A 26,834-nucleotide genomic window follows, 5' to 3' on the forward strand; every position below is an offset into this window, starting at 1 on the left:
GAGATCTACATTTTGTTTTTCATTAAAATTGAAATGCGCTCAGGAGTGTGACAGCTTCATAGTCCAGGATGTTCTCCCAGAGCTTCAGAGATGGGAAATAAATCTGACAGCACCTTATTTTTAGAATGCTTCATAATGCTACTTTGAATGAACTTCTGAAGAAAAATGCAAATAGCTGTCAGATCAGATGTTGTTTCCAGCCTTGATCACCAGTTTATGACATGACACAATTTCATGTCTCACTGTTGTTCTGATAGGTTCGGACGTGGATCCTCATTGTTGGATACACAACAGCTTTCGGAGCCATGTTTGCCAAGACCTGGAGGGTACACGCCATCTTCAAAAATGTGAAGATGAAGAAGAAGGTATTGAAAAATATTATGATTTTTTGAAATATTTTTATAAAGGTAACTCAGTGGGTCTAACCTAATCCATTTTCTTAATCGCTTTAGCTGGTTATCCACCTTAGGGTTGTAGGGTGGTCTGGTGCCTATCCCAGTTACCACAAGACAAAAGGCAGGGAAGTACTCCTCACCACTCCATCCAGTCTATATCTTCTCATTTTTCTGATGTGATTGAAACATGGCCCACACACTCCTGCTTCATAGATTTGCAGTAATGATTCCTCCTCCTTAAAAACGTGGTTTGATTTTTCATTTATATTCAAATTTGTTTATATCAAACAAATCTGCAGCTTTCCACTTAAACGGCCATATGCTTTCTCGAGGTTTTTAACCTTATATTTTTCATGACATTACCTACATCTGTTGGATGGCATAACTGGCGGTTGATACAACCACAGTCGTATCTGTTGGCACATGACAGTCTTTTCCAGGAGGCTTCGCATGCCTTTTATAACCCCATCGCTGGTGTGTGGGTGATTGTATTCAGTGCATCAGTGCTACTCGTGCTTTTTACAAACTGAAAGACTGGCAGCCCCATGGCACCTGCTTTTAGAATCTTCTCTGTGAGAAAAAGGATCTAGAAATACAAATGGCTTTTTAAACATCTAACACAATCTGCTTTGCTGGCCCAGTTATATAAAAGCGGTGTCGAGCTCACCAAGTGTTGCAACTCTGCTTGGCCTTTTTGTATTTATAGACCTCGCTCTCCCCTCTGTTTCTCTCTCCCTTTCTCTCACCCTCTTGCATATTGGAGGACGTGTGGGTGGCCTGCCAGAGAGAAAGCAGGAAGAGAAGGAGGAAAGAGGAAGGATCGAAGAGTGGAAGAGGTTGGAGGGATGCAGGGAAATAGTGGCAGAAGGGAGAGACAGAAGGGGAAAGGCAAAGCGTGGCAGAGAAAGGGACAAGACAAACAACATGGCCCAAATGGCAAAAAAAAAAGTAGGTTGGACTCTATGAAAAGAAAAGGGGGCGCCGAGAAAAGAGGGCAAATGATAGATTAAGATAAAGAGAATCCAAGAACTGAGGCCCAGTTTAGATTGAGTTTCCACTGCAGTTCAGTCACAACACATTTGTAATCATTTTTTGTAATGTGTGACTTTGGTCCCGGCCTTTTACATTTCTGTAATTCACTGTCTTTTTCAAAGTGATCATTTAATGAAAACAAAAGAGTTTTTTCCTCTCTGACCTTTCACAGCCAATTGTTTTGCTCCGTTCCCATCCTCTCATCCTCTTTCCCTTGCTAACAGAGACATAACAAATGTTTCTCCAGAAGTAGTATTCAGGCCCTCAGGGTGTGTTTTCTGATGGTTCAAGGCCTGGGTTTGTGTGAGCAGGACAGACACACATCCCACTTCACCCACACTGATTGAGTGCAGGGGCTTTGGCTTCACTAGAGTGATAGTTGCTGGTGGTGTCCTGAAATGTCTGCCAACTGCTGTCAGGGGAGGGACAAACACATCTTTTCTTCAAACTGTGGGATTGGAACTGCATCCCTCACTTCTTCCCCTATCCTCCCCTTCATCTTTTTTTTTCTCTGTAGGAGAGCAGGGATTGTAAATCAAGGGTGAGCTCAATAAAGGTTCCACTTGGTGGGCTGTAGCTTATGGAACGCCAGGACTGCCATAATGAATTAATTAAATACACCATTAAATAATTAATTAAATGTGGCAATAATTAATTAAAATTGGAATTAATTAATTAAATAAATAGTTATGACACATGTAATTAATTAATTATTGACACATTTAATTAATTATTTATGTATTTCACATTTTAATTAATTATTGACACATTTCATTAATTATTGACACATTTAATTAATTATTTAATGATATATTTATTTATTTCATTTTGGCAGTCCTGGCGCCTGGCTCTCATCATGAAATAATTTTATCTGTCAGCCTCACCCATCAAACTCAGGGGGCGGGGTTAACGCTGATCGAGTCAAAACCATTGCTTTGGCCTGGTGGCCATTGTTTCTAGCACACAACAACCGGCATGTGGAAGCTAACAGAACTGAGCTTTGAAAAACCCTGTTTGTGTGTTACCAAATACCGTTTTAATATTTTTTTAGCCGAGAATGTAGTGGTTTAATCTTCATGTGTCTGGTCGGTTTGTCAAGATACAGCCTCTTTGCAAAAGTGTTTCGATGATTTCGGAGATGTCTGCCCAGTCTCACGGCAAAGCGTGGGATAGACCCGCTCGCCTCGCAAGCAATCCCACCGACAAAGCGCAGGCCCCGGTACACAGCTGTAGTAACCCCCGCTGACTTCTTTTACTGAGGTTATATTTATCGGTGTTTTATTTCCTGATGTTCTTATGTGTCCTACGTGTTTCAGTCGCCAATTCTGAATTATAACTAACATTAAAAACATGTTTAAGGAGGAGAGAGAGCAAATAAATCTGTTTAACATCTGATCTTTGGGTTTTTGTTCAGTAATCAGCCTGACCTGTGTATAACCGCATAAAAGAGATAACGTTGGTGTTTCCGTCATGTAGTAACTGCTGGCTTTAACTGTACAAAGGTTGTTCGACACTATGAAACACATACAGACTTCATGATGTTCGGCTAATATTTTTATTGTGAATATTAATCATGCTGACCTCGCTCTGTACACCACGCAGCGAGGTCAGCATATCCACGATATCCTCAGCTCCATGAGTTAACACAAAGTTTCCCAGCTGACTATCTAACTGCCAACTATTCCAGAGACGTGAAAATATACAGCATAAAGAAAAGTGTAAGAGACTCAGCAGCAGATTAGAATAACAGTTATACATTTAATAAATCACCAAATGAATCCAAGAAACGAGCAAACCTGTTCCGACAATTTGAATTTGTATTCCCTCAGCTGCAGACTCGCTGCTGTTTAAATGTTTGAAAAGGAAGATTAGATATAAAAAACGTCAAACATAGACTCAGTCTGCCTTCACATTTGATATGAGGCCAGCACGTATAGTGGCCTCAGCAGGCTATTACTGAAATACACGTGCTATATCATAAACTATGATATAAACAGGGAGGTCCTATTAACATGTTTAGTTTTAAAGGACACCTTCCTGCCTTTAGTCTCATTCATGAGCAGTATTAGTTTTCTTCTAACATCCAGAAGTCTGCACAATGTGTTTCATAGTTTGTAACAAGCCTTTGACAGGTAAACATAACATGACCGAAAAAGCAAAAAAAAAGCAAAAAAAAAGAGAGAGAGTGTTGACATAAGAAGAGAAAATTCTCTCAATTATGGAGACAGACAAATGGTTCATTTATGTTTGATGTGTGTTTATTCCTCCCTAAATATCGTCGGTGAAGTTCGCCATGCATGTCAGATTTTCCTGCGCATTTTTATACCTCTGCCAACAGAGAGAGAAAAAAAATCACATTCTAACAGACAGCTGGTGCTTAGAATACAGTTGAATAACTATTAAAAAACAGATGATATTTAGATGATAGTTCAGTCTAACACATGTGCCAGTGAACCATTAAACGTCTGTGAAACTATGCAGTTATGAAACGTAACTTTAACCTCAGCCAAACCGATTTGCTCAGTTGTAAATAAAACAGCGAAGTAAACGTGACCCGACAGACAGAACCTGAGTGAATGAAGTCCAGCGTTTAACCACTGAGAGCTAAAACTCAGCTGAGGTTTGAAAGCTGTGTGCCGGTGATTGGACATCAGCCGCTGATAAAGCTGTTGGCCTATAAAGTGCTCTGTAAGGAAACGAGCTCCAGCAGCTCTGCGCTCGGGGAAAACACTATATTTACTTATCTTGTGCAGAAAAATGCGCTGACATTGCGTTATATCGAGCACCGGCTGCCCAGTTAAACTGTGACTATCACCAGGTAACTAGGCGTGTTTCTTGAATTAGCAGCAGGTGTTAAACAGCTGACAGATGAGGAGGAGGATGCATGCAGGTAAACTGAGGGTCTGTTGAGCTGATCGCTGGTTTCGTGAGAAAAATGTCAGCTCGTTCTTTATGTTACAGAAGCACAGAGACACAAGACCAGGCGGAAAGAGACGATCGTTCGGTGAAAATGAGAATCTGCGAATGCAACATGTGGAACACGGAGAGTGGAATATGTAAACAAACCGGTTAACGTAACCCCCTCGGTGCACTCTGCATGCTAACTGTTAGCAGAGCTAGTGAAATCTCTGAAAACATCTGAGCACTTTTGCAAACATGTTCTATGTTGACAACCTGACCAGACATACGTCGCGACATTCGCGGCTAAAACACTGTTAAAAGTGTAGCTGGTGACAGAAAAACGGGGTATTTTAAAACTACACCACCACCATTGCTGCTTGTGATTTGATCTGCATTCTGGGATAACTGGCTGCCCCAAGTCTACACAAGCAATCGATTTTCTAGGATCGACCTGTTTTGACTTACTTTGCACGGCAACCAATCAAATGTTAGAGAAGCTGCATGGGCAGCGTTAACCCCGCCCCCTGAGTTTGATGGGTGAGGCTGACAGATAAAATTATTTCATGACGAGAGCCAGGCGTCAGGACTGCCAAAATGAAATAAATAAATATATCATTAAATAATTAATTAAATGTGTCAATAATTAATTAAATGTGTCAATAATTAATTAAAATGTGAAATACATAAATAATTAATTAAATGTGTCAATAATTAATTAATTACATGTGTCAATAATTAATTAAATGTGAAATACATAAATAATTAATTAAATGTGTCAATAATTAATTAATTACATGTGTCATAACTATTTATTTAATTAATTAATTCCAATTTTAATTAATTATTGCCACATTTAATTAATTATTTAATGGTGTATTTAATTAATTCATTATGGCAGTCCTGGCGTTCCATAGTAGCTGGCACTTGTTCACTTCTTTAAAAGCTCAGTGCCACAGACGATGCAGAGAGAGGAGAGCCAATCAATGTCCTATTATTCCAAACACATAAACACAGATAAGCATACAGTATGTGCTCACAAAAGTCCCCCTGTGTACGAGCCACACACACATAAGTGTGTGATTTAAAACCTAAAAGTAGAGATTAAACATGTTGTTTTTACTGCTTCCACATTTTGATCATTATTTCAGGGATTAGATGGATTGCTTCCTAACTGATAAACATACATGAAAGATACAATGCACAAAATCACTGCTGCAAATATTGTTTTCTTAATTTAATAACAATGGGAAAACAGTGGTGTCAAGAAAAAGCAAAAATGGAGGATGGAAGTCATGCAACAAATATTTTAACTGTAAAACTGTGACTCTGTGCATGATCAGCTCCTCAAGTCTGACGTGTAGATAAGTGTAGACTGTGATTTATTTGGTCCTAACCAAATCTCATCTCTGTATCTGAAATTATTGATAGTTTTTAAGTAATTCATTGACTTTCAGGGTCTCATATCAATCATATCAGTAACCCTGTAAATTTGAATTAGCTCTGAGGCAAAATGTCCTACAGTCGCTAAAACAATGATTGGAGACTGCGGCACAAGCAAAAGTATTGTGGCCATGTGTAATTGGCTTGGAGTCTTGATGCCTTTGAAGTGACTGCTGCATGGACAGAGACTGGTCCTGCGTCCACTTGGAATCAGTTGGCAAATCTTCAAAGCAAATTTGGTGTTTTAAGATGGTGATGAAACAGCAATAACAAAGAATCAGTCTGCTTGTGATTAAATGAGCTCAAGGTGGTTACATGCAATCTGTTTCTGAAAATGCAGCAATTAACTGTGACAAATCGATGAAAACTGCAAATTTGTTGCAGTTTACAGACAAAGAAATTCACATTTACTACTTCTGTTCAGAGTCCATTGTAGACCTTGTAGATTTCTCAATATTGAACAGAAATTCAATAATTCCTCCACAAATACTGACACAGTTGCTGCAGGATGGCAAAATGGTATAGGCACCTAGCAGACCTGCCTTTTTCTAAGAGTACAATAAGAATATAACCAACTAGCACCTCAACTAGTTGTGTTGAGTTGACTTGCTGCTTTTGTCGACTATCTGCATTTGTACAGCAGTTATTTGTAACCTCTGCCAGTCCATCTGAGTCACAGGTTGCCTCCCAACATGCGATATGTGCTATCACCTTTAATCAAAAGCTGACACCCAGGGACTGAAGGTGTTGCACACTCAACCTTTGGTTACCACAGCTACTTGCAACCAGTTGCCAAATGAGAAAAAATGCAGTGTAATCACCAAGGTAACCTCCAGTTTTTCCTAGTTGCAAAGACAGCCCTCTCTTTACTGTAGTGTTACTGAGGTAGATCGCATGGATAATGTCATGATAACTACCAGTGCTGTCAGATGTTGGTACTCTAAACATGACTTTAAAAAAATAAAAGAAGCAACCATCTATGTCCCCAGTACCATGGACTCACAATTCATGTAGAGGGAGAAAAGAAAATCTGTCTGTCTTTAGAAATATTTTGCCAAGAAAGTACCGAACCAAGCAGGATACAGTCATGGAAGTGCCACAGAGGCAGTTTTCAGTAATGAAATGTATATTTATATATACATCTACCTGTAGACAGATTTTCACACATCACAACACAATGCAGATGTGGATGCAACATAAAAATTATCCTGAAAAATCAACAAAAAGGATCATTTTAAGAACATAGCTCTGTGGTGGCTCTAAATTATTTGGGCTTTTTCCTCAAATTAGTAACTACAGCCACACTGGAGCCTTACTGGTGTGACTGGTGGAAAGAAAACAGACAACACTTCAGGTAATTTAGATTAATTACTGCCTTGGCAGAGTAACATATCACAGTTTAGCAGATGGTGTAGGGTAGAGTACATTTCTCAGAAATATAACATGTCTAATTACTTGTTAGATTTATAGAATTTTAATCAGTATATGTAATATATGTTGATTTTCTTCTTCATGTTGTCCTAAATGGCCCGAAGCAATGTGATAAACAATAACAGAGCACATACCTTGTTTTGCCTTGCCGACATACATCTGCTCAAAAGCACTGCATCAAAAGATGGCAGATCAAAAAACACAGTCCCATTATTTATCTCATCCTGGGCCCACTTATGGGTGGAGACCTGCACAACACTGCTGAGTTGCATCTGGGCTATGTGATACTCACCAAACACAGCCCAGCCTGCGTCCCCTGACCTTTCCTTTGATCTGCGGTTCCAGACAGTCAAACGCTATTATAAATAAAGATCACAAACAGGTCACAGCTTTCATCCCTCTAAAGTTCAGGGTACAAAAGAGGAGCTTTTGTGGTTGCAGTGGCTCTTGTTTGGTGGATCTTTTCCACATTCTCTCACCACAAGGTAACAAAACTGTTGCTTGTTGGTGGCATAGTATTGACACAACTGAATGTCAACTCGTGGTTTACACCCCCGGGATGATTACAGTCTGCTAAATACGCTACGTGTCTTTATCGAATGTTGAACCAGGCCTTGGTCTTTTGGACTCACAGGCCTGGCTGGATTCCGATCCCAGCAGGTGGTCATTTGCAGTTAAATACATTATTACCAGACCCTGATTAGATGGTTAAAATGAAAACAGCAGGGGTCTAGGACCTCAGATGGGATGTGAATAACTCACTTCACATAATTAGTGTGGTCAATAAGAAATGCTGTCTGAAATGACACTACAGATACTTGCATTATCATATAACATTAGCAGGTGTGGGCTATTTAGCTAATAAAAGCACCTAATTTTCTCTTCCCTCTTCAGATCATAAAGGACCAGAAGCTGTTGATTATCGTTGGCGGGATGCTGCTAATCGACTTATGCATCCTCATCTGCTGGCAGATTGTGGACCCACTTAGGAGGACTGTGGAGGAATACAGCCTGGAGGTCAGTCATCTTGTCTAAACTTGTGGTCACTTGCAGCGCTTTTGGTAATGAAGCTTACCTTAGCTGGTGGGGAGTCTTGGTGACATAAAGTCTTGCTAAAAATGCCTGAGTGTTTTGAGTTTAACCAAACAAAATGTCTGCTATAGGCTCCTGCACGAGCATCTTTGTTGTGCCTGTTATTTTTGGGTCAGGATGTTAGCCATTGCTGCCTCCTGTGCCCATCCCGTGGCCGGACATTTGCCAGCTTGAATGGGAGACTTTGGCAAGCTCCACTGGAAAAGAGGCACTTGGCATCGTTTCATCTTCGCTGGAGAGTTGGCATGGCAGGGAGCAGAAATTAAAACTGCTACAGTATACTGTGACTGTAAAGAGACTGAGATTCTCTGAGATTGGTGCAGGATTAGTCTAGCTTTGCGCGCAATTGGCTCAATTGAACATACTGTAGCTCTGGCATTAGAGGTTGATGATGTGTGAAGTGTGTTTTCAGTTAGGCATAGCATATTAGCACATAACTATCAGTGATATTAAGGGAATCCACACATTAGCAAGGCAAGTGAATATTTCTATACTCAGAGGTATTAGTCGCTTTGGTTGAATTGGGTGATTTATTTTTTATTTCATATTTCTGTGTTGAGCATACTGCCTGAAGTCAGTAGGAGTGCCCTTTTTTTTTATCACTGGTGCAGTGAGGACCCACTGGCGAAAGGATCTGGCTATAATAGTGATTTATTAATGAAGTATACAGCAGCTGTGGTTTAGGAAAGCTAATTGTTTGAGTACATCTGCTCACTTTGCTCCACATGAAACTTCAACCAGGGACACTTCAAGCTGTGCATGTTGTTGTTGTTTTTGAGAATATCTGCAAATATCGATGCAGATAGTCTCAAAATAGATGATAAATCAATAACATATAGATGATTACAAAATTCACTGGTTTAACCAAGTCTGTTAACCTAATCAAATTATCAGATACATAAGATGATGGAATATGTTAGGCCAAGGGATACTTCAAATCCATAATCCAGTTGTAGTTTTTATAATCTGAGTGTATTAAAGAACAACTCTTCACTCAAAAACTGTAGCCAGGCAAGAAATTTCAAGTGAAGATTTGTTTTTTCTGCTTAACTGGATATGGATATGAACATACTGGCACAGAATGTTGGGCACAAACACTTCACATGAATATTCCAAGCACAGAATGTTGCGAACAAGGACTTTGCACTAACATTCCACACGAACATTCTGCCCAAACATTCTGTGCACAGAATGTTAGGTACGAACATTCTGCTTGAACATTCCGCGAACAGAATGTTGGGTACAAACATTCCGCACAAATATTCCATGCACAGAATGTTGGGCAAAAACACTTTGCACGAACATTCAGCACAAACATTCCGTGCACAGATTGTTGGGTACGAACACTCCGCCCGAACATTCCGTGTACAGAATTTTGGGTAAGAACATTTCCCATGAACATACTAGCACAGAATTTTGGCCACAGACACTTTGCACGAACATTCAATGTACAGAATGTTGGGCACAAACATTTCGTGTACAGAATGTTGGGTACGAACATTCCGCACGTACGAACATTCTGCCCGAATATTCCGTGCACAGAATGTTGGGCAAAAACACTTTGCACGAACATTCCGCCTGAGCATTCTGTGCACAGAATGTTGCGTATGAACATTCTGCACAAACATTCCGTGCACAGAATGTTGGGTACGAACACTCCGCACGAACATACTCTCACAGAATTTTGGCCACAAACACTTCGCACGAACATTCCATGCACAGAATGTTGGGGACAATGACTTGGCACGAACATTTCGCACGAACATTCTGCCCAAACATTCTGTGCACAGAACATTCTGTGCACAGAATGTTGGGTACGAACATTCCTCGCGAACATTCCGTCCACAGAATGTTGGGTACGAACATTCCGCACGTACGAACATTCTGCCCGAACATTCCGTGCACAGAATGTTGGCCACAAACACTTCGCACGAACATTCCATGCACAGAATGTTGGGGACAAAGACTTGGCACGAACATTTCGCACGAATATTCCGTCCACAGAATGTTGGGTACGAACATTCTGCATGAACATTCCGTGTACAGAATGTTGGGTACGAACATTCCGCACGTACGAACATTCCGCGCGAACATTCCGTCCACAGAATGTTGGGTACGAACATTCCGCACGTACGAACATTCTGCCCGAACATTCCGTGCACAGAATTTTGGGCAAAAACATTTTGCGCGGACATTCTGCACGAACACTCCGAATGAACATTCTGTGAAAAGAATAATGGGGACGACCATTCTGCCTGAACATTCCGCCCACAGAACGTTGGGCACAAGCACTTTGCACGAACATTCCGCACAAACATTCTGTGCACAGAATGTTGGGTATGAACATTCCGCCCAAACATTCCGTGAACAGAATTTTGGGTACAAACATTCCGCACGTACGAACATTCTGCCCGAACATTCGGGTACGAACATTTCGCATGAACATTCCGTGCACAGAATGTTGGGTATAAACACTTTGCACTAACAATTTGCACGAGGTTCTCCAGGCTGCAGCTGAAGGAATAAGGCTTTCAAACAACATACCCTGTTAATTCAAAGGAACAACTGAAGTTGGGTTATTAATTTTGTCCTAATATTATTGCTTGATTAACTTCCACAGTCTTCCTAAAACATACCACCAACCATCGTCATAGATAGATTGTGAAGCTCTGTTTTGAATTATTGAGTTTATCACCACCATCACATACAGTAGGTGACTGCTATTGTTAGCTTAAGTGAACTCAGATGGCAGAAAGATATCCTAGATATTCTGAACCTGCGTAGTACTACAGGTCCCAGGTATGTTGAATTGAAAACACTATTTAAAAACAATCTGCTTTCCATTAATGCTACAGTGTATTATTCTCTTTATGTGTTGGCTAAAAACTCAGTGGAACAGCGCGATTACATTTACTTTACTGTTGCTTCTTTCAAATTACAAACAGGAGATTACGGCTAGTACGAAGATGACATTTCACCTAATGAGCAAAGAGTTCCACAGAGTTCTGTATGCAGGCCACAAGATGGCTAACTGCACCCTAGGAATCCTCAGAAACTGACAGCATTAGCTGCATACTCATTGACCCTGCTGCTAAACAGAGGTTGCCAGAAGTCTGGTGCGGTGAAAATCTGGGTCTGTTGTTGGAGACTTCTTTTGATCATCCTGAATAGATTTTCTTCTTGTTTGCCAGCTTGTTGCCAAGGTCCTGTGGGGGTGGAAAGGTACCTTGCACCCAATTTTGACTTTCTTCAATTAGATGAAAATCTTGTGAAGTGATAAATAGCGCTTATCAAAGAGTAGCAGGTCAGAGAGCCTCTCTCTCTCTGAGTCCTGGATAAAAAGATTCCAGTTTGCGAACCCTGATGAAAACATGTAAATTATATTGGCAGTATTATTTGACTACTTCTGATCTACAATGAAAGGTATTTACACAACTCTAGAGAAAGCTGTATTTCTTTTGTGTTATATAGCCACTTATATATTTAAGCCTGCTGAAAGAGGAAAACAAAGCCTTGCTTAGTATTTGTGAATGTTATCAGCATGGGCAGCTGACTCCTTATGGAGTAGTCTCAGACTTTATGTCCTGGCCAGTGGAGGGTTGTGAATATATATAAACCACTGAGTGCTGGAGTCTGCATTTCCCCTGAGGTTATGAATCTGCATGCCTGGGCTGAGGCATAGGGTCCACAAACCTGCCTTGCCTGCCAGATTTCAAACACCGGCACCAGTGGACCCTTGGGGCTCAGCTGAGGGAAGAGACAGTCTGGAGCTCATCTGCACCCTGGGCCTCCAGGCCTGCCACGTGGGACCACAAACCAGAAGGCAACCCAAATAAACTGAAAGTAGACAAGAAGCAAAGAGAGGTTAGGAGATAACGATAACTCATCAATAGCTGTGGTTGTAACAATAATTTTAAAGCAAAACTAACAGAGAATATTGCTTTATAAACAGAGGCAGAAGGGTTTTAAGCCATGTACATAATGGCATAAGCACTGCAATAAATAACTCAGCGTTTCCACTGGGTTCAGTGAGGTGTTGGAACAGTTGGTGTTGTGATCTACTAGTATCCAATGAAAATGAAAGACAATTAAAAAGAAGATAATAATAAACAATGCAGAGTGATCCCATCATATTTCATTTTCTCCCCAGTACTATTACATTATCTCCTGCAGTTGTAGTCCAGTGTGTGTGCATACGCGTGTGTGTGTTTGTTTGTGTGTGTTGTTTCTGATCTGAAAGGTAGATTAAGTCTGACTGTTTGAGGGGATGGGGAATAGGACCGTGGTAAACGGTCTCCATGGAGCTCAGGAGCCAGTGACTGACTCACTAATAGTAAATTGCTCAAAGAGAAGGACTATTAGTTACCCAGTTTCCTGTGAACTACCGCATCATGCTTGGCCAACATTCTTTTTCGTTTTCTTTTTTTTCATTCCCTCTCTCTTTCTCGCTCTGTCTTTGTCAGAAACTCCCCTACACCCCCTCACATTTCACCTCTGTGGAGAATTGAAGTTGACCTTGGGTTCGCTAAGCTGTACCCACCTGCTGTATCCAAGGATACATTGTATGTCAGTGCCGTGTTATTGAACTGTCACGGTGCTACCTAGTTTGCCAGTTTTGCTGTTTGTACCACTTCACCGGAGGGTGTCTTTGCTAAACAACAAGCGTATTCAGTTTTTCTTTTTCTTTCTTTAATTTAATAGACACAGTCAAAGAGAGTGTGTGGCCAAAGTCAGTGGCTATCGCAGATTTTGGATGAAATGATTGGGCTTGCGATGTACATGGGCAACTTGGAAAAATTCAGTTCCGCAGGGTTAATCCCACTGCTGAATCTAGCAAGCTAAGCTTAATGAGCTACCATTCACAAAACTGGGCCATTCCCCTTTGCATCCTTTATTAGCATTAACAAGAAGATGAAACTAAAGAGGCTGACAATAGATCCTTGTGGAACACTTCATAAAACATCACTGATTTAATACCCTCCCAAATAAAAGTAAAGAAGAGCCAAAGATCGTGCGGGGAGTTAAGTCTTTAAGTCTTTCAAATGGGAGGAGAGTAACCTCACACCCCCAGTCATATTTTATGGCTCCACTTCAAGCCTGTAGTTTTAATTGCACTACATGGATGATGGTGCTCTCCCAAAAAATGACTTTTGACCTTGATACTATAAGAAATTTTCCTCTGCTTTTACTATATACTATACTATGAAATAAAGACTCACATGCTGAATATAGAAAAGCACAAAACAAAACAAAGTGGAATGTAGATGGACTAAGATGATAATTACAGCCCTCCCTCTTAAACTTAATGTACAGAAAGCAGGAATCGTTCTGACTGCTCCCCCAAATATCCTGGGAATGCTGATGGAATTGTTGGGCTGCAGTGAGCAATTAAAATCCCTTCTGTGGCTCGTTAATAATTGTCCATTCCTTAATGGCATGGATGTTTCAGCAGCTGCTGGCTGCTAGAAATTAAGCCCTGCAGTACTGACACATGCTGTAGTGTCAGTGTACACACGTGTGGAATGTGGCAAGTCATACGCAGATGTGTTTTTGTATGAGTGCCTGTGTGTTTACGGATGCATTCATATCCACTCTTGTGGATCCAGGGTATTGTCCCCCCCGCATAATGAAGGACAAACTGTCAAGAAAGGATGATTAGCATTCTGGTGAATCCTGCCGCAGACCCCCTCTACTCTCCTCTCCTCTCCTCTCCTCTCTTTCTTCCCCTCCCTCCTCTGTCGTGTATTTTTTTTATTTATTTTTTTTGCAGCCTGGAAGCTGCTGCAAGCATCAGCAGGCAGGAGAGCTACAAAAGAATATTGCAGTGTGGCATCGCCATGGCAACGGCCATGGTTCCTGACATCCATAACGCAGAGAGCGGCACTGTTGATTCACGAGACAAAAATAATGGGTTGAGGCACCCGTCTCAGCATGACAACGCATGCTGGGAAAACTTTAAGCATCCACACAGAAATACATGCCCAAGGCTGATAGATCGTCAATGGCTGATCGAAGCAGAACAGATTTATCAACACATACATATTCATGCATGCGGATTTTCTTCCAGAAGATCTCTGAGAGTTTACCTCTGCTTCTCTGCCTCTGCTGCCCCACCTGTATGCAGCAAGACGAGGAGAGAAAGGGGGGTGGAGGGAATTTAATCCCGGTGCTTTGTCAATGCACTCACCTGGTCCCAGTATCATATCATCGGAGGAGCAAGCAAAGTATGACTCACCACTAGCATTTAATGTGGAAATATTCATCTTTATGCAGCGATGATATGATGCTGATTAGCTTGAATGGGAGCCCCCATTATCAGCAATGGAAATCGAGACAGGGTCTTCACTGCCAGGCTCAGACAAAAGCGGCGAGGGTTAAGATGCATAACTAATCTGACCAGAGGCTAAAGGACGCTGCTATGGTCTTCATTATTTGCCCCAAACATAAATGCATTTGAGCGCTGTTTAAAAAAAAAAGTTGTGCTATGAAAATAAATCTTAAGTAAGGCAATTACTCAGATTACACAGCCATTTCTCTTGGCAGGAGGCTGTAAAATGCCATCTGTTCTTGTAATACTTAAAAATGCTATTTTTAAAAGATGGAGAAAAAAAACATTTTTGTTCACATCATTTCTAAATAAAAGAGAGGAAAGGTAACCGCAGACAACAGTCACACTGTGGGCAACAAATAAGAAGGCCAGTTTTTGCATCTGTTGTAATTTCTATTAATAATGACATCAGACCAGTCTGACAGCAGGCACCTGCTATCAATGTGACTCCACACTTTAGAGTCACTCTGCAAAGCAGTCCTGGCAGTTTTTGCTGTGCTGTTTGCATTGCTACTGCCTGCCACTTGTCCTGCTGAATCATTTCACTCTTCATTCTTGACATTTGTCCCCATTATTTCGCTCCGTTGCATTTGACTGCATATGCTGTATTAATGTGGCATGTTGCATCCATCACCCCCATGTGATAGTAAATTGCATTAAATTATTCATTCATATGAATATCAAGTAGAGAGGTTAATACTTAATGTGTTTATATCCAGATTCAGACACAGACTTAACGAACACACTCGCACACACTCTCCTGCACCCACAGGTATAAGGTTTTCTCACATTCAGTCCCCACATTTCATTTCATGTTGTTTTTTCATCACCATGCGCTTATATTGTTTACTTTTTGAATTGCCTTCTACCTATGTTAGACATTTAACCATCAGAATCATGTCACCAGCCCCTGTTCTGTTTGCCAAACCTCCTTATTTATTCCATGACTCCCAGCCTATCCTCTACCCCTCTTCTGCTTTTCTTTATTTGTCCAGCTATTACCCTTTGGGAGTGTGCTAAAAAAGCAGGGGATGAAAAAAAGTGCTTTCTGACAGCAGTGCCAGTGGATGAAACTCAGGCTGGACTGAACCACTCTTTTTTTTTTTCCCCCATCCTCAATTTTTTTTACCTCTCTTCATCACCCCCTTTTCTCTGTCTTATTTGATTCTGGTGTTTCTTTTCCTTTTTCTACTCTCAGTTCACCATCTTCTGTGTAGTTTCTCAATTCCACCTCTTCAAAGGGAGGGATCAACATCTGGCCCAATTCCGGTCAGGATTTGGTGCTGATGGGCCGAGTTGGGGAAAGTAGCGAGTGTGGCCAGAGGGAGTGAGACATGTGCCAGCAAATTTCCTTGAGTCAGAGAACGCGTGTACTACTCCAGTGGGAATCTGTGTGTCAAGGTCACTGAGGCTATTTGAGTTTTTATTGTTATTGGTCACCCTTTTTTTGCACCTTACATGGGTGTTACATTTATATGTATAAATGTATTCTCTCTAAACTCTGATTCTGTAGTCGGAGCAGCCTGTGGGTTATGTGACCTCATTAATAAAATCAGCTTTTAGTTGTGTCAAAAATTTCAGATCCATCACACTGTTGTGGTCAGACGATTGTTTTAGAAACCTCTTCCTCGTGGGTGCTCATTGATCTAAGAAAAGCTGCCAAGACTAAACAGAAACATTTTAGATTTATGTGGGCAAAGGTCATGTTTCTGTTTCGCTAGTGGTGTGTGTGGCTTCTACTCTGACAGTTAAGTCAGAGGTGTTAAACTAGCAGCTGGTTCAAAGGGTCAAATTCAGCCCACTGGATAGTTTTGCACAGGAATTTGTAACATAAGGAAAGATTATAGTATTTTTAGATTTAGACAAGGTTTTTTTTGTAACTATATATGTAAAATACTCATGCACATGTGAATACTTTATGACTTTCTGTTAGGCTCTGTAAATTGTAGAATATATGACAGACTGTGAATTTGGGGGAAATAGGCTTTAGGCTTATGGTTTTAGATTTTTTTTCATGTCTTGTCAGCTTTTATCCAGTGTTTTTACTTGTCTTGCCCACTTGAGGTCAAATTGAACTTTATGGGGCCATGAACTAAAATGTGTTTGATCCTCTTGGTCTAACATGCTTCTGCAGTCCTGTGAAAAACTAAATACAACTCCCAGTGATTCAGTAGCTTTTAAAGCAACCTTTAGCAACAATAACTTGAATTAATCATTTTCTATATAACTTTATTAGTCTCACATTATTGTGGAGGAATTTTGGCCCCCTCTTCTTTCAACATTGCTTCAGTTCAGGTCCCGCAACAGCATTTCATTTAGGTTGAGGGCTGGACCTTGACTGGTCCATCGTAACAACCTGCATGCATTCATTGTGGTGTAGATTTGCTGCTGTACTTCTTTGTCATGTTAGACGATTCAGTTTTGGCCAAGCTTTGGCTACTTGATAGATGGCCTTACATTTGACTGTAGAGTAGTTTGATAAGCAGAGGAGTTCATGGTTGACTCAGTGACTGCAAGGTGCTCCGTTCCTGTGGCTGCAAAACAAGCGAAAATCATCACCCCTCCGCCACCATGCTGACAGTTTTATGAAATTTTTGTGCTGATATGCTGTGTTTGGTTTTTGACAAATGTGGTTTTGTGCAGTGTGACCAATCGTCTCCAAACCTACTTTGGACTACTGTCCAAAGTAGGTTTCTTTTTTTTCAGATGCAACTCTACAAGCTTACTCCATGCTGCCATGTTCTTTTTAGAGAAAATTATTAAATATTATATTATATTTATATTAATAATTTATAGATGTGCTATAGCTTATGATCAGTTTATCAAGTGCATTTTATTACTGGTACCTAGTTGCTACTTACCGTCTGGATTCCTTTGGTAGCAGTAAGGAACTTAGTTTTTCACATGCATGGAGTCCTGCAAAAGTTTCCTTTTTCACATGACTGTATCTTCCATCGAGCACCGGTTGTTTTCTACTATTTTCCAAAATGGACTCAGAACTAATTACTAGGGCTGGGTATCATCACTGATTTCTAAAATCGATTCAATTCCGATTCACAAGGTCCCGAAGATTCGATTCAATTCAATTCGGTTTGATTCGATTCGATGTGAATCAGGGAAATTTTGCCTTAGACAGTCAGAAATATTATAATTCAGATCATGCATCAGTACATTTCCATATTTTTATATCTATAAAAAGAAAGCTGACACTTGCGAGACTTTATCAAAGGTGTGAGCATTACAGCAGATGCCTTTGTGTCAAAGTAGCTGAGGATAAAACACAGAAAAACATGAAGGTGATTTTCCCGGCCTGGGATTTTATAAAAATGTTCTGCAGTAGATCAAAAACGAAAGAAAACCCTTAATCAACATATGAACATTACCTGATGCTGCTGAAGGGAAGCAGAGCAAAGTTACAGAGGTTTTATTAGAGACACAGCTAAGCGTTTTGCAATTTTGCATAGTTTTAAAAAGTTAAAATTTGTTCAGTAGCCTATTGAACAACAGAAATGAGGCTTTCTTTTCGGAAGTAAGTAAAAGGAAAAAAGCAGCGGCCGACAGCGCTGTAAACAATAGTGATGGGATTTTCGGCTCTTTTTAGAGAACCGGCTCTTTCGGCTCCCAACGGGCTCTTCAGGTTGCTTTGTTGCTTTAATTAATTTATTATTAACAACAATATAAAATTATGCACAAAAAGAATTACTAATGTAAACAAACGTGGTTTTATTTATATATGTTTAGATATAAATATATACAGTGGGCCCTGGAGACGAAGCATGTATAAACTCCAAAAAACAGTGTGAGACTGTTTTTTGGAGTTAGACTTGTGTTTGTAAATGAACCGCCCCATGTTGTGTAGCTTTCTGGATTTTACACTTATTGGGTTACATATTTATTTATTATACAGGCTATACAGTACATAAAATCAAAACTCACATGTTTTATGTAACTAAAGTGTGTAATCATGTCAGCTACAGACAATAATTAAGTTATAGACTATATTTATATGAAAAACGTGTTTGGGGGGGAATAAAGGCTTTGATTTTGCCACCCCCATTTGATTTCTTTGCCACCCTCATGCCACCCTAAGAAAGTTTCTCTAGATGCGCCCCTGGGTGGAAGCAAAACAGTAAAAGTAAGAGGGAATTCATGACAATGTTTATCAAATGTGAAGTGTAGTTTGCTGCTTCTTTTGCTGCTGGTTCAGTGAATTTTGGTTGGAGAGAGATAAAACCTGCAGCTTCAGAATCTAGCGCAAAAAAAAATACGTATACACAAAGCGGGGACCCGCCGAAACATCAGAATCAGCCAGTCCGTGCCATCCGGTAAGAAAGGTGACATCTCACTGATTCTGATCCGTCGGCGGGTCCGCGCTTTGTGTTTACGTCTTTGTGCAGAATCCGTGTACCTGCTCTCATTTACTGTTTGGTGGTTGTTGAAATTTTGTGAGGTTTAACCTGAGATTCTGGCTTTTCGGGCAAAATAAATTTATATTAAAAAATCGATTCAGGATTTTAATGAACCGATATCACGTTATCCAAGCTAGAATCGATTTTAATCAACTAAGACATCTTAAAAATCGATGTTTTAGTTGATCCATTTCAGTCAACTGTTGATTATGTGAATGCCATCTGAAGGACACTATGCTCTCCTTTCACTATCAAAGCATTGCTAGAGCCCAAATCAACTCCTGTTTTGTATTTATTGCACTCTGGTTGGCTTGTTGGATTTCTTTTAAAAGTAAATTATACAGGGATTTACCAATGAGTGATCACAGGACAAGCAATGAGAGTCACAAAGTCTTCACTCATAATGAAGGAGAACATCATCTGCCGCATTATCCACGCAGCAGCAGCATTGCCAAGGTGGTGCTAATATGGGTTTTGACTCTCCTTTGTTAGCATTAAAGCTCTGGCTGAGATCAATGCTTTTTCAAAGTAAACCGGGTCATTAAGGGATAACCGCCACCCACCTAGGCCTCTTCTCATCGACCCTCTCCAGAGGGAAGCAGGATATGAGGGAGAGAATAAAAGGGAAGGGTACACAGACCTCACACATTCCTTGGTGCTTTGCATGGCTGCATGAGCATCTGAGAGTTTGCCTAATAGATAGGCAAGCTCTGTGTTGTTGCATGTATAATAAGGTGTTGTTACTGTGTGTGCTGTGTTATATTTTACTTGTGTTAAATTAGTGTTTTGAATGAATGACAAGGTGCTCTCCTCTAAGTAACTGGATAGTTAACTGTTGAAAAAGACCCAGTTGCAAGTGACTCTTTGACGATCACATTTCTGTGTACCCATTTCTACACATACTGTGCAGCTACTCTGCTGTACATGCTGTAGGTCCCGGCACAACATGGTGCCTTTGTCATTGGCCTGTTATTTTGTGGTACTCTAAGTAACTGTGTGACAGGTCTTCCCTGAGGGACGTCCTATTTCTATTTATAGTTATGCCTGTATTTGAATGTCCCAGCCAGCAGCAAGTTTAATCTAATCTCCACCTGGACAGGACGCATGCCCCAACCTATATAAAGAGTGCTGCATTATGTGCTAATGAAAACTCAAGCTGAATTTGTTTTTAGGGCCAAATGTTTTGTGAAGGGACATCGATTTTGCAACTGTGGTCTAAATGTTAACTGTTAATTAATTGATTTATGGACCAGAAAGCTACTGGAGCAAGCCAATTAGAAATTAAAGACCACTGATAGATTGAGATTAAGTTATTCTCTTCGTAACCATCAAACTGTGCCAGCTGATGAAAGTATATTGTGCTGCACTTGAACCCATATGGAAAAGATATATATAAATCTTATAAAGTTTGTATCTGTCTTGTGTGAAACTTGTATGAAAAGCATACAAGAGTGAAAACACATATAAGATCCCTTGGAAAATTATATAATGAAACTTGTATGTTTTGTATACTTACTAAAAAAATATATGAAAGTAATGAGAAAGTGGCCACTTTCATGAGTAAATCATATATGTTTTTACTATTTCTTTTCCATATGGGAAATCATGTTTGTGAGAAGATTATGAGTGCACGCTGTACCTTCTGAATGTCTGAATATTCAAAAATAAATAAATCAATGGAGTTCCGCCTCCATGTTTCTATATTTAAAGCTGATTTAGCTCCACGTGTCTTGTCAGATATGTTAGCTCCTCTATGATTTACCCCTGCATAAAGCTGTTTGAAGTTTGAAAGCATTTTCATGTTTCCTGCGTTTTTGATTTATTTCCTCTCTGCTTCAGTCTGTTTTGGGAGGGGAAGAAGAGGGGAACCCGGACATCTAGCCAAGTCAAAAGAGGTTGTAGTTTACACAGGATTTCATCATTTTGTGAAGATTATTTGCCCAGTATGTTTTTTTTATGGTTTGGCAATGCAGTGGTATTTGTCTTGTGAGGGACAACAGTGTACTGTAGGTGTAAGCTGACAGCGTTATCGTTGAATCATGCGGGAGAGCACTCTTAGGACTGCTTCGCAGGTGCAGTATTTGTTGACACTCTAGCTGGTAAATTGGACATGTGGTTGTGCATGACTGAGCCTGTTCAAGTGAATCTGTCGAATATGGAATTCGTTGGCAGCATTTGCTTCCTTTTGCTTTCTGCTCCATCTGTATGTGCTGTGTGATTTCTCTCCCTCTCTCTGTCTGTCCCTCCCTTTCTTCACTCACCTCCTCGTGTAGCTGTCTTTCATTCTCGCAAAATAAGCACAAACAGTGAATTACCCCCGACCTCCACCGTCACCTGCACCTCTTTTACTCTCCTCTCACTCTTTTCCCGAACCTTTTTTTTTTTCTCGACTTCTCTCTCCTTGCTCCCTGGACTGCAGTTGCTAGGCAACAGCTGATTGAGCATGAGGGGTATGCAATTGACCAATTAGAAGTCTTTTAAATGAAAAGTGGTGGCCAAAAAAAATAAATAAATAAATAAATGAAAAGTGGTGTCAAGAGTTTCCACACTTACAGCTACGGCTTTAACCGCTGTAGTGTGGACACTGGTTGTTGATATACTGTCTGCATATTTGAATTTGCATGAATCTCATATGTACGCATACAAAATAATATGGGTATGTACTTCTGTGCATGTGTATGTGCCTGTAAATATCACTGTTGAAGTGATTACGTCTGTTTTTGAGGCTTTAGTATGAAATAGTATGCTTGACTGTAATCTCACTTATGCAAACACTCAGCTGTAATATGCAGCTTCCCCTCCCTCGTATTTCTATCAATATTGTGCTGTCCGTTTCTTGCACTCTTCTGGGTTTCTTTCTTTCCCTTGACTCTTATCCCTTCTCACATTTCTTCTATCCATACAATTGGCCTTACCCTCATCTTTCCATCTTCCTGCCTCCCTCTGTCTTTCGTTGATACCAGAGACACCTCCTATCAATGACCAGGCGCATTCATCAATGCTCCTCGTCTGCTCATACACAGCCCTGAGGATTCCATTAAGGCTTGGTGGCTAACACACACACACACACACACACACACACACACACACACACACACACACACACACACACACACATTCACAGATTAGGGAAAGGCAGCTCTATCTCATCTGGCCAGGGGCACAGCTATGATTAGTTATTAACTCCAGATAGAGATGCAGCATTTGATGATGCCAGTGACTTTTTGTGATGGCGATGATGATGATGATTATGATGATGATGATGGTAATGATAGTCAGGATAGCAAAGATGATGATGATTGTGGTCCCAGAAGCAGTCAGGTGATGATGAGGGACACCTAGAGAGAAATTAAACGGGAACAGGGAATAACATAGACAATTTGCAGATATGCCAGGGATCAAATAAGAGTGCATGGGGCTATCCTTTTACTTGATCAGATTGGAATATTTGAGTTGTTATTGTTTAGTTGTTTTATGAGGAATAAGCTACCTGAAATTTGTCATAGCTAGACAAGTGGACTGACTGACTGAGGTACTTCAGTAGAATTCAAGCTTTAATAAATATGAGAAGACAATGGCAGGAAAGAAAGAACAAACAGTGTGTTTTTGTCACTTAGTTTAATGACAAATTTGTTGTTTGTGGTCTGATGAGTTTTAAGAACATTTTGTTTTGATCAGCACTACAGTTCAAAGTTGATTTTTATTTCCATTAGCAGTAATTGTGTATCATCTGGACAGCTGTGGTCTGAGACCTCCCAGTAATTTCATTTGTAGGCGTGGAGTTGGGGAGTTGGAGAGAGCAGCAAGAAAACTGCAATAGTGGGTTGGAGGTGGGTTGCAAAGCAGCTTGCAGAGAAAAACAAGGACTAAGTGTAGGCACACTAAAGCATTTTGAATAGCTTGCTCTATGTAAGACTTGTCAGCTTGCAAAATGGTATCAGCTGAGTAATCAGCTGATGTGGTCTGATGTTGTGATCAGCTATTCTGCCAGGATTACCACTGAGCTCAAGTTTGCTACCAGTCTAAACTGAACAGTATGCTTGATGCATAAATGCTAATTACTTTCCTGCCACTAACCCTGCACTGCTAAACTGATACTACTTGTAAGAAATGTTTTCCCTCAAAAAAGAAAATGATGTTATAAAGCTTAGAAAAGTAGTGTGTTTTTTTCACACCCTTTTCAATCTCCAGTGACCTAATACTATGGTCTTTATAGCTACTAATCTCTACTCTTTGTCTAGACAGCGTGAGACAGGATAGAAAGACCGACCAATAGTAGTCACTGTGACCTTTGCTGGCTTGCAACCCAGCCCTTGGCTAAGCTGAAAATACTGCTGCCAGGGATTGAGTCAGGAAGAGGATTGCTTTCTTTCTTTGATACATCCCAGGTCCTCAATCAAGGTGGTGCTTTTGCTGACTTTGGTGCGGGCTGATGTGAATGAATAATAAATGATAATCTAAATTCTGATAAGTTAAAGTAACAGCTGTGTTTGAGGTGTGAACTATGTTATGGTGAGATCTACTGGAGATTTATTCTTTCGCTAATTACTTTTCATGCGAGGCCACAAGCTGTTACAAACTGCAGCGACACCGCACTGCCTTGACCGAGCTGGGTTCACCTCAAGGACAACGAGCCACCACTGAGAGACTTAGTGACACAGTAAGGGGGAGGGGGCAATTACAGAAAGGTTAATCACTGACCCAGCCAACCCTCCAAATTTATGTACTAACACCTAAGCACAAATATACCAGTATGCAGAGAAGTCAGATATAGAAGACGACCAAGGTCTGCCAGTGATGGGGAGCTGAGAGCACTTCTGTGCTGCTTGAACAAACTACCAGCACGGCCTCAGCATTATAGCCCAGGCATACAAATACATCCCACTAAGTGCAAAGGTTCTTTTACACAAGACCTTGAGCTTTTGGCACGCTGCAGACACTAGCAGTATAGAGACCTGAAGATAGTAGGAATGGGAAGGAGGGACCGGGGACTTAAGGGAGAGTGAAAAGAGACAAGGGCAGAGCTGGAGGAGAGAGAGAGAAGGCTGAAGAGCTACAGGGGGCACGGGAGCCAAAATGTGAGAGGTCTATACCAGCTAGAATTATGAGATGGAGACATTAGAGGAGAAGAAGTTGAAGATATGTGATGAGAGACAAAGTGAGACAGGGAAGGGGGGAATAAAGGGTGTCATGGCTACTTATCATCACACTGCCGAGGGTGACATTGATTAGCGCTTGCCATCGGCAGGAATCCTGCAAGCCAGTCGACGAGAAGGTCAGATAATTAAACCCAGCGCAGCTGCAGGAACCTGGCACTACGCCCGTCCTGCTCCCGCCTATAAATCATCAGCGGTAGCTGTGACAAACTATTGTTGTCCACATGTTTGCGTTTAATATTTGTATATAAAAGGGAGAGGTTTTAGATATGTATATATAAATATATATACACGCCTGAGTCATGTAACCCAGTTCTCCAGAGAGAGTCTTTTTTTCAGGTTCACTCACTCAGGATATATGTAGTAAATAACCCTCCCTCCTCTTATCTGTCTGTAGCATGTGGTGTTTGTGCGCATGTGAATTTCACCTCTATTTAAACTCTTTCCAACCTGTGATTTTATTCACTGTCATTTCCAAAGTCAACTCTTCAAAGAGCCCAGAAGATTTTTTTCCCCCTTTTTTGTTGTCATTGTGGGAGTAAGTAGCATGGTTGAGATTGGATTTGACCTGTGTGAATTTTCCACTCACTTTGATCTGCAAGCATCTTTTTTTACAGACAAGCCTGCACATGCTGCTTTAACCGATATTAATAATGCTCTTTACATAAAAACGAGGGGTTGGTGTAGGTGATAGGAACAAAACACTGAGGAGGAAATTGGTTCCAATTAAGTGATAATCTGATGTGAAGCATTTTAAATGTATAAAAGCCACACAAGTTTCTGTGTTAACGTACCTGTGTCAAATTTATCATCTTAGCTTGGCAATGCTTAGGGTGTGTTTTACACCTGACTGCCTCCTGTCTTCTTTAAATGCACCATCCCTGCCAAAGAACACGTCTCCCACCATCACTATGCTGAAACTGAAAGTTATCCTTATGTAATGTAGCAATAAATATGTCCTATTTATTGTGGTCTTCTCACTTGAGTGAATGTGACAGGCTGTCCTTGTGCCTGGTTTCCCTCCCTTTATTTGTCTGTCCTCTGGTGTATGCAGCCACCTCTGCCATTGCAAACCTCCGGAAACACAAAGAGCAGAGAGCGATTATGAATGTCCCGGATCAATAAGCTCACAAGGAGCACTGGGAGGGCGGGATGTAAACTATATGGTGCTACTTGAACTATACCTCATCCACTTAAGTGTCCTACTGCCCTTTATAGTGCTTTTTTGCTCCTTTTGGGGGGTTTTGCTCTTCAGAAAGTCATTTATAGTTTTATTGTTAAATAATACTGGAGAAACTTTGCACGATCCAGTTTAAAATGGCCTTATTTATTTTGTACTATGGCTTGGTGTAGCCCCTCAGTTCAGCCACTATTTGAACTAAGCTTATCTACCCCTCCTTTCAGCTTACTTTCTTCTGATTGGCTCCTCCTCTCAAACAGAAGGTCTGAACAACATGTCAGAGGTTTCTTTGGGCTGAGATGATGTATTAAGTTGTAAGCTCTACCTATACTTAGATTTTTTTATACATATGGTGACCTCATTAATTTCAGTCTTTGGCCATATTTATTGACATCCAGCATGTAATTGTATGTATATAAGACAAAAAATTAGAGTTATATCCTTCACAAAGTTAAATACAGTACATCAGGAGAACGTTAGTGCCTCTACTCAGGGTGAAAACATTTAGCATCTTGCTGCAATTAGCATGAGATCTCCCAGTGCTATGCATCACAGATTTGTTATCATAATTTCCAGATTTAGAAACGAAACACATCGTCCTAGCTCCGCTTCATTTAACGTTATATGACAATATAGCTTAAGCCCATATGCTTCTGGCTTTTTTAATATGTGATTTTCACAATGGAATTGAGCAACAGCCGCATGTTGACATGTTAACTATAGCGGTCCAGAAGTAGATACGACTGCTGAAAATTACAGTCATTAATGACGAATTACCTGTCATGTGCGAACTGCTTGTTTATTTCTGTGTTAAATCGTCTGATTGCTTCTCTGTGGCGCATTGCACATTATCAGCTGCAGCAAGGCAGGCGGTCTCTGTGTGAGATTCGAATGGTGAGATGTGTCACTGTGGATTAGTGAGAGCGCGGCGACGCAGAAGGGGTGTTAGGAGTGCATAAAAGAGAGAAAGAGCAAGAAGAGGTGATGGCGAGAGGGAGAGCGACAAAGTAGTTTGGAAATGATTAGGCAGGAGGAGATCTTTCCATTGCTGCAAACAGAGTCTACTGATTGTCAGTCAGTTTACGTCGGCGTGTTCAGTGCACTGTACTGTACTTCTCACCTACCACTGTAAATGCATTGCATATGTATGTTTACAGAAGAGGTGTCGTTATGCTACAGGCACGCCACCTCCCTGTTATGCACATCCACACCCACCCAGTCGCGCTGACAACCATCTGTCCGGTAATTAACCTGAATGACATACTGTGCAACATTGACTGCCTTTACTGAAAACTGTGTGTGTGTACGTGTTTGCTCTGCCTGCCTATGACTTTATTTCTCCAGGCTCTGATCCTAATGGGTCTGTGCTCCATGCGTGACAATTTGTGTCCGTGTTCATTGCTGAGATGTAATCTGATGCACAGTGAAAACAAATAAATAAGAAATAAGAAATAACAGCGCTCCGTTAAA

At 40.7% G+C, this 26,834-nt stretch overlaps 1 protein-coding gene across 1 annotated transcript in view; it reads left to right on the forward strand.

Annotated features, from left to right (window-relative positions):
- Window positions 1-26,834, forward strand: part of gabbr2 (gamma-aminobutyric acid (GABA) B receptor, 2) — a 222,241-nt gene that overhangs the window by 165,352 nt on the left and 30,055 nt on the right. The window contains exons 12-13 of the mRNA XM_085346606.1: window positions 258-365; window positions 8,094-8,216. Of these exons, the coding sequence (XP_085202732.1) occupies window positions 258-365; window positions 8,094-8,216 (231 nt within the window). The remainder of the gene's footprint in view (window positions 1-257; window positions 366-8,093; window positions 8,217-26,834) is intronic.

The sequence above is a fragment of the Diplotaxodon limnothrissa genome, linkage group LG22 (genome assembly GCF_057381915.1).
Source record: "Diplotaxodon limnothrissa isolate DT_005_m linkage group LG22, D_limnothrissa_male_GT1.1, whole genome shotgun sequence".
In the NCBI taxonomy this organism is placed as follows: Eukaryota; Metazoa; Chordata; class Actinopteri; order Cichliformes; family Cichlidae; genus Diplotaxodon; species Diplotaxodon limnothrissa.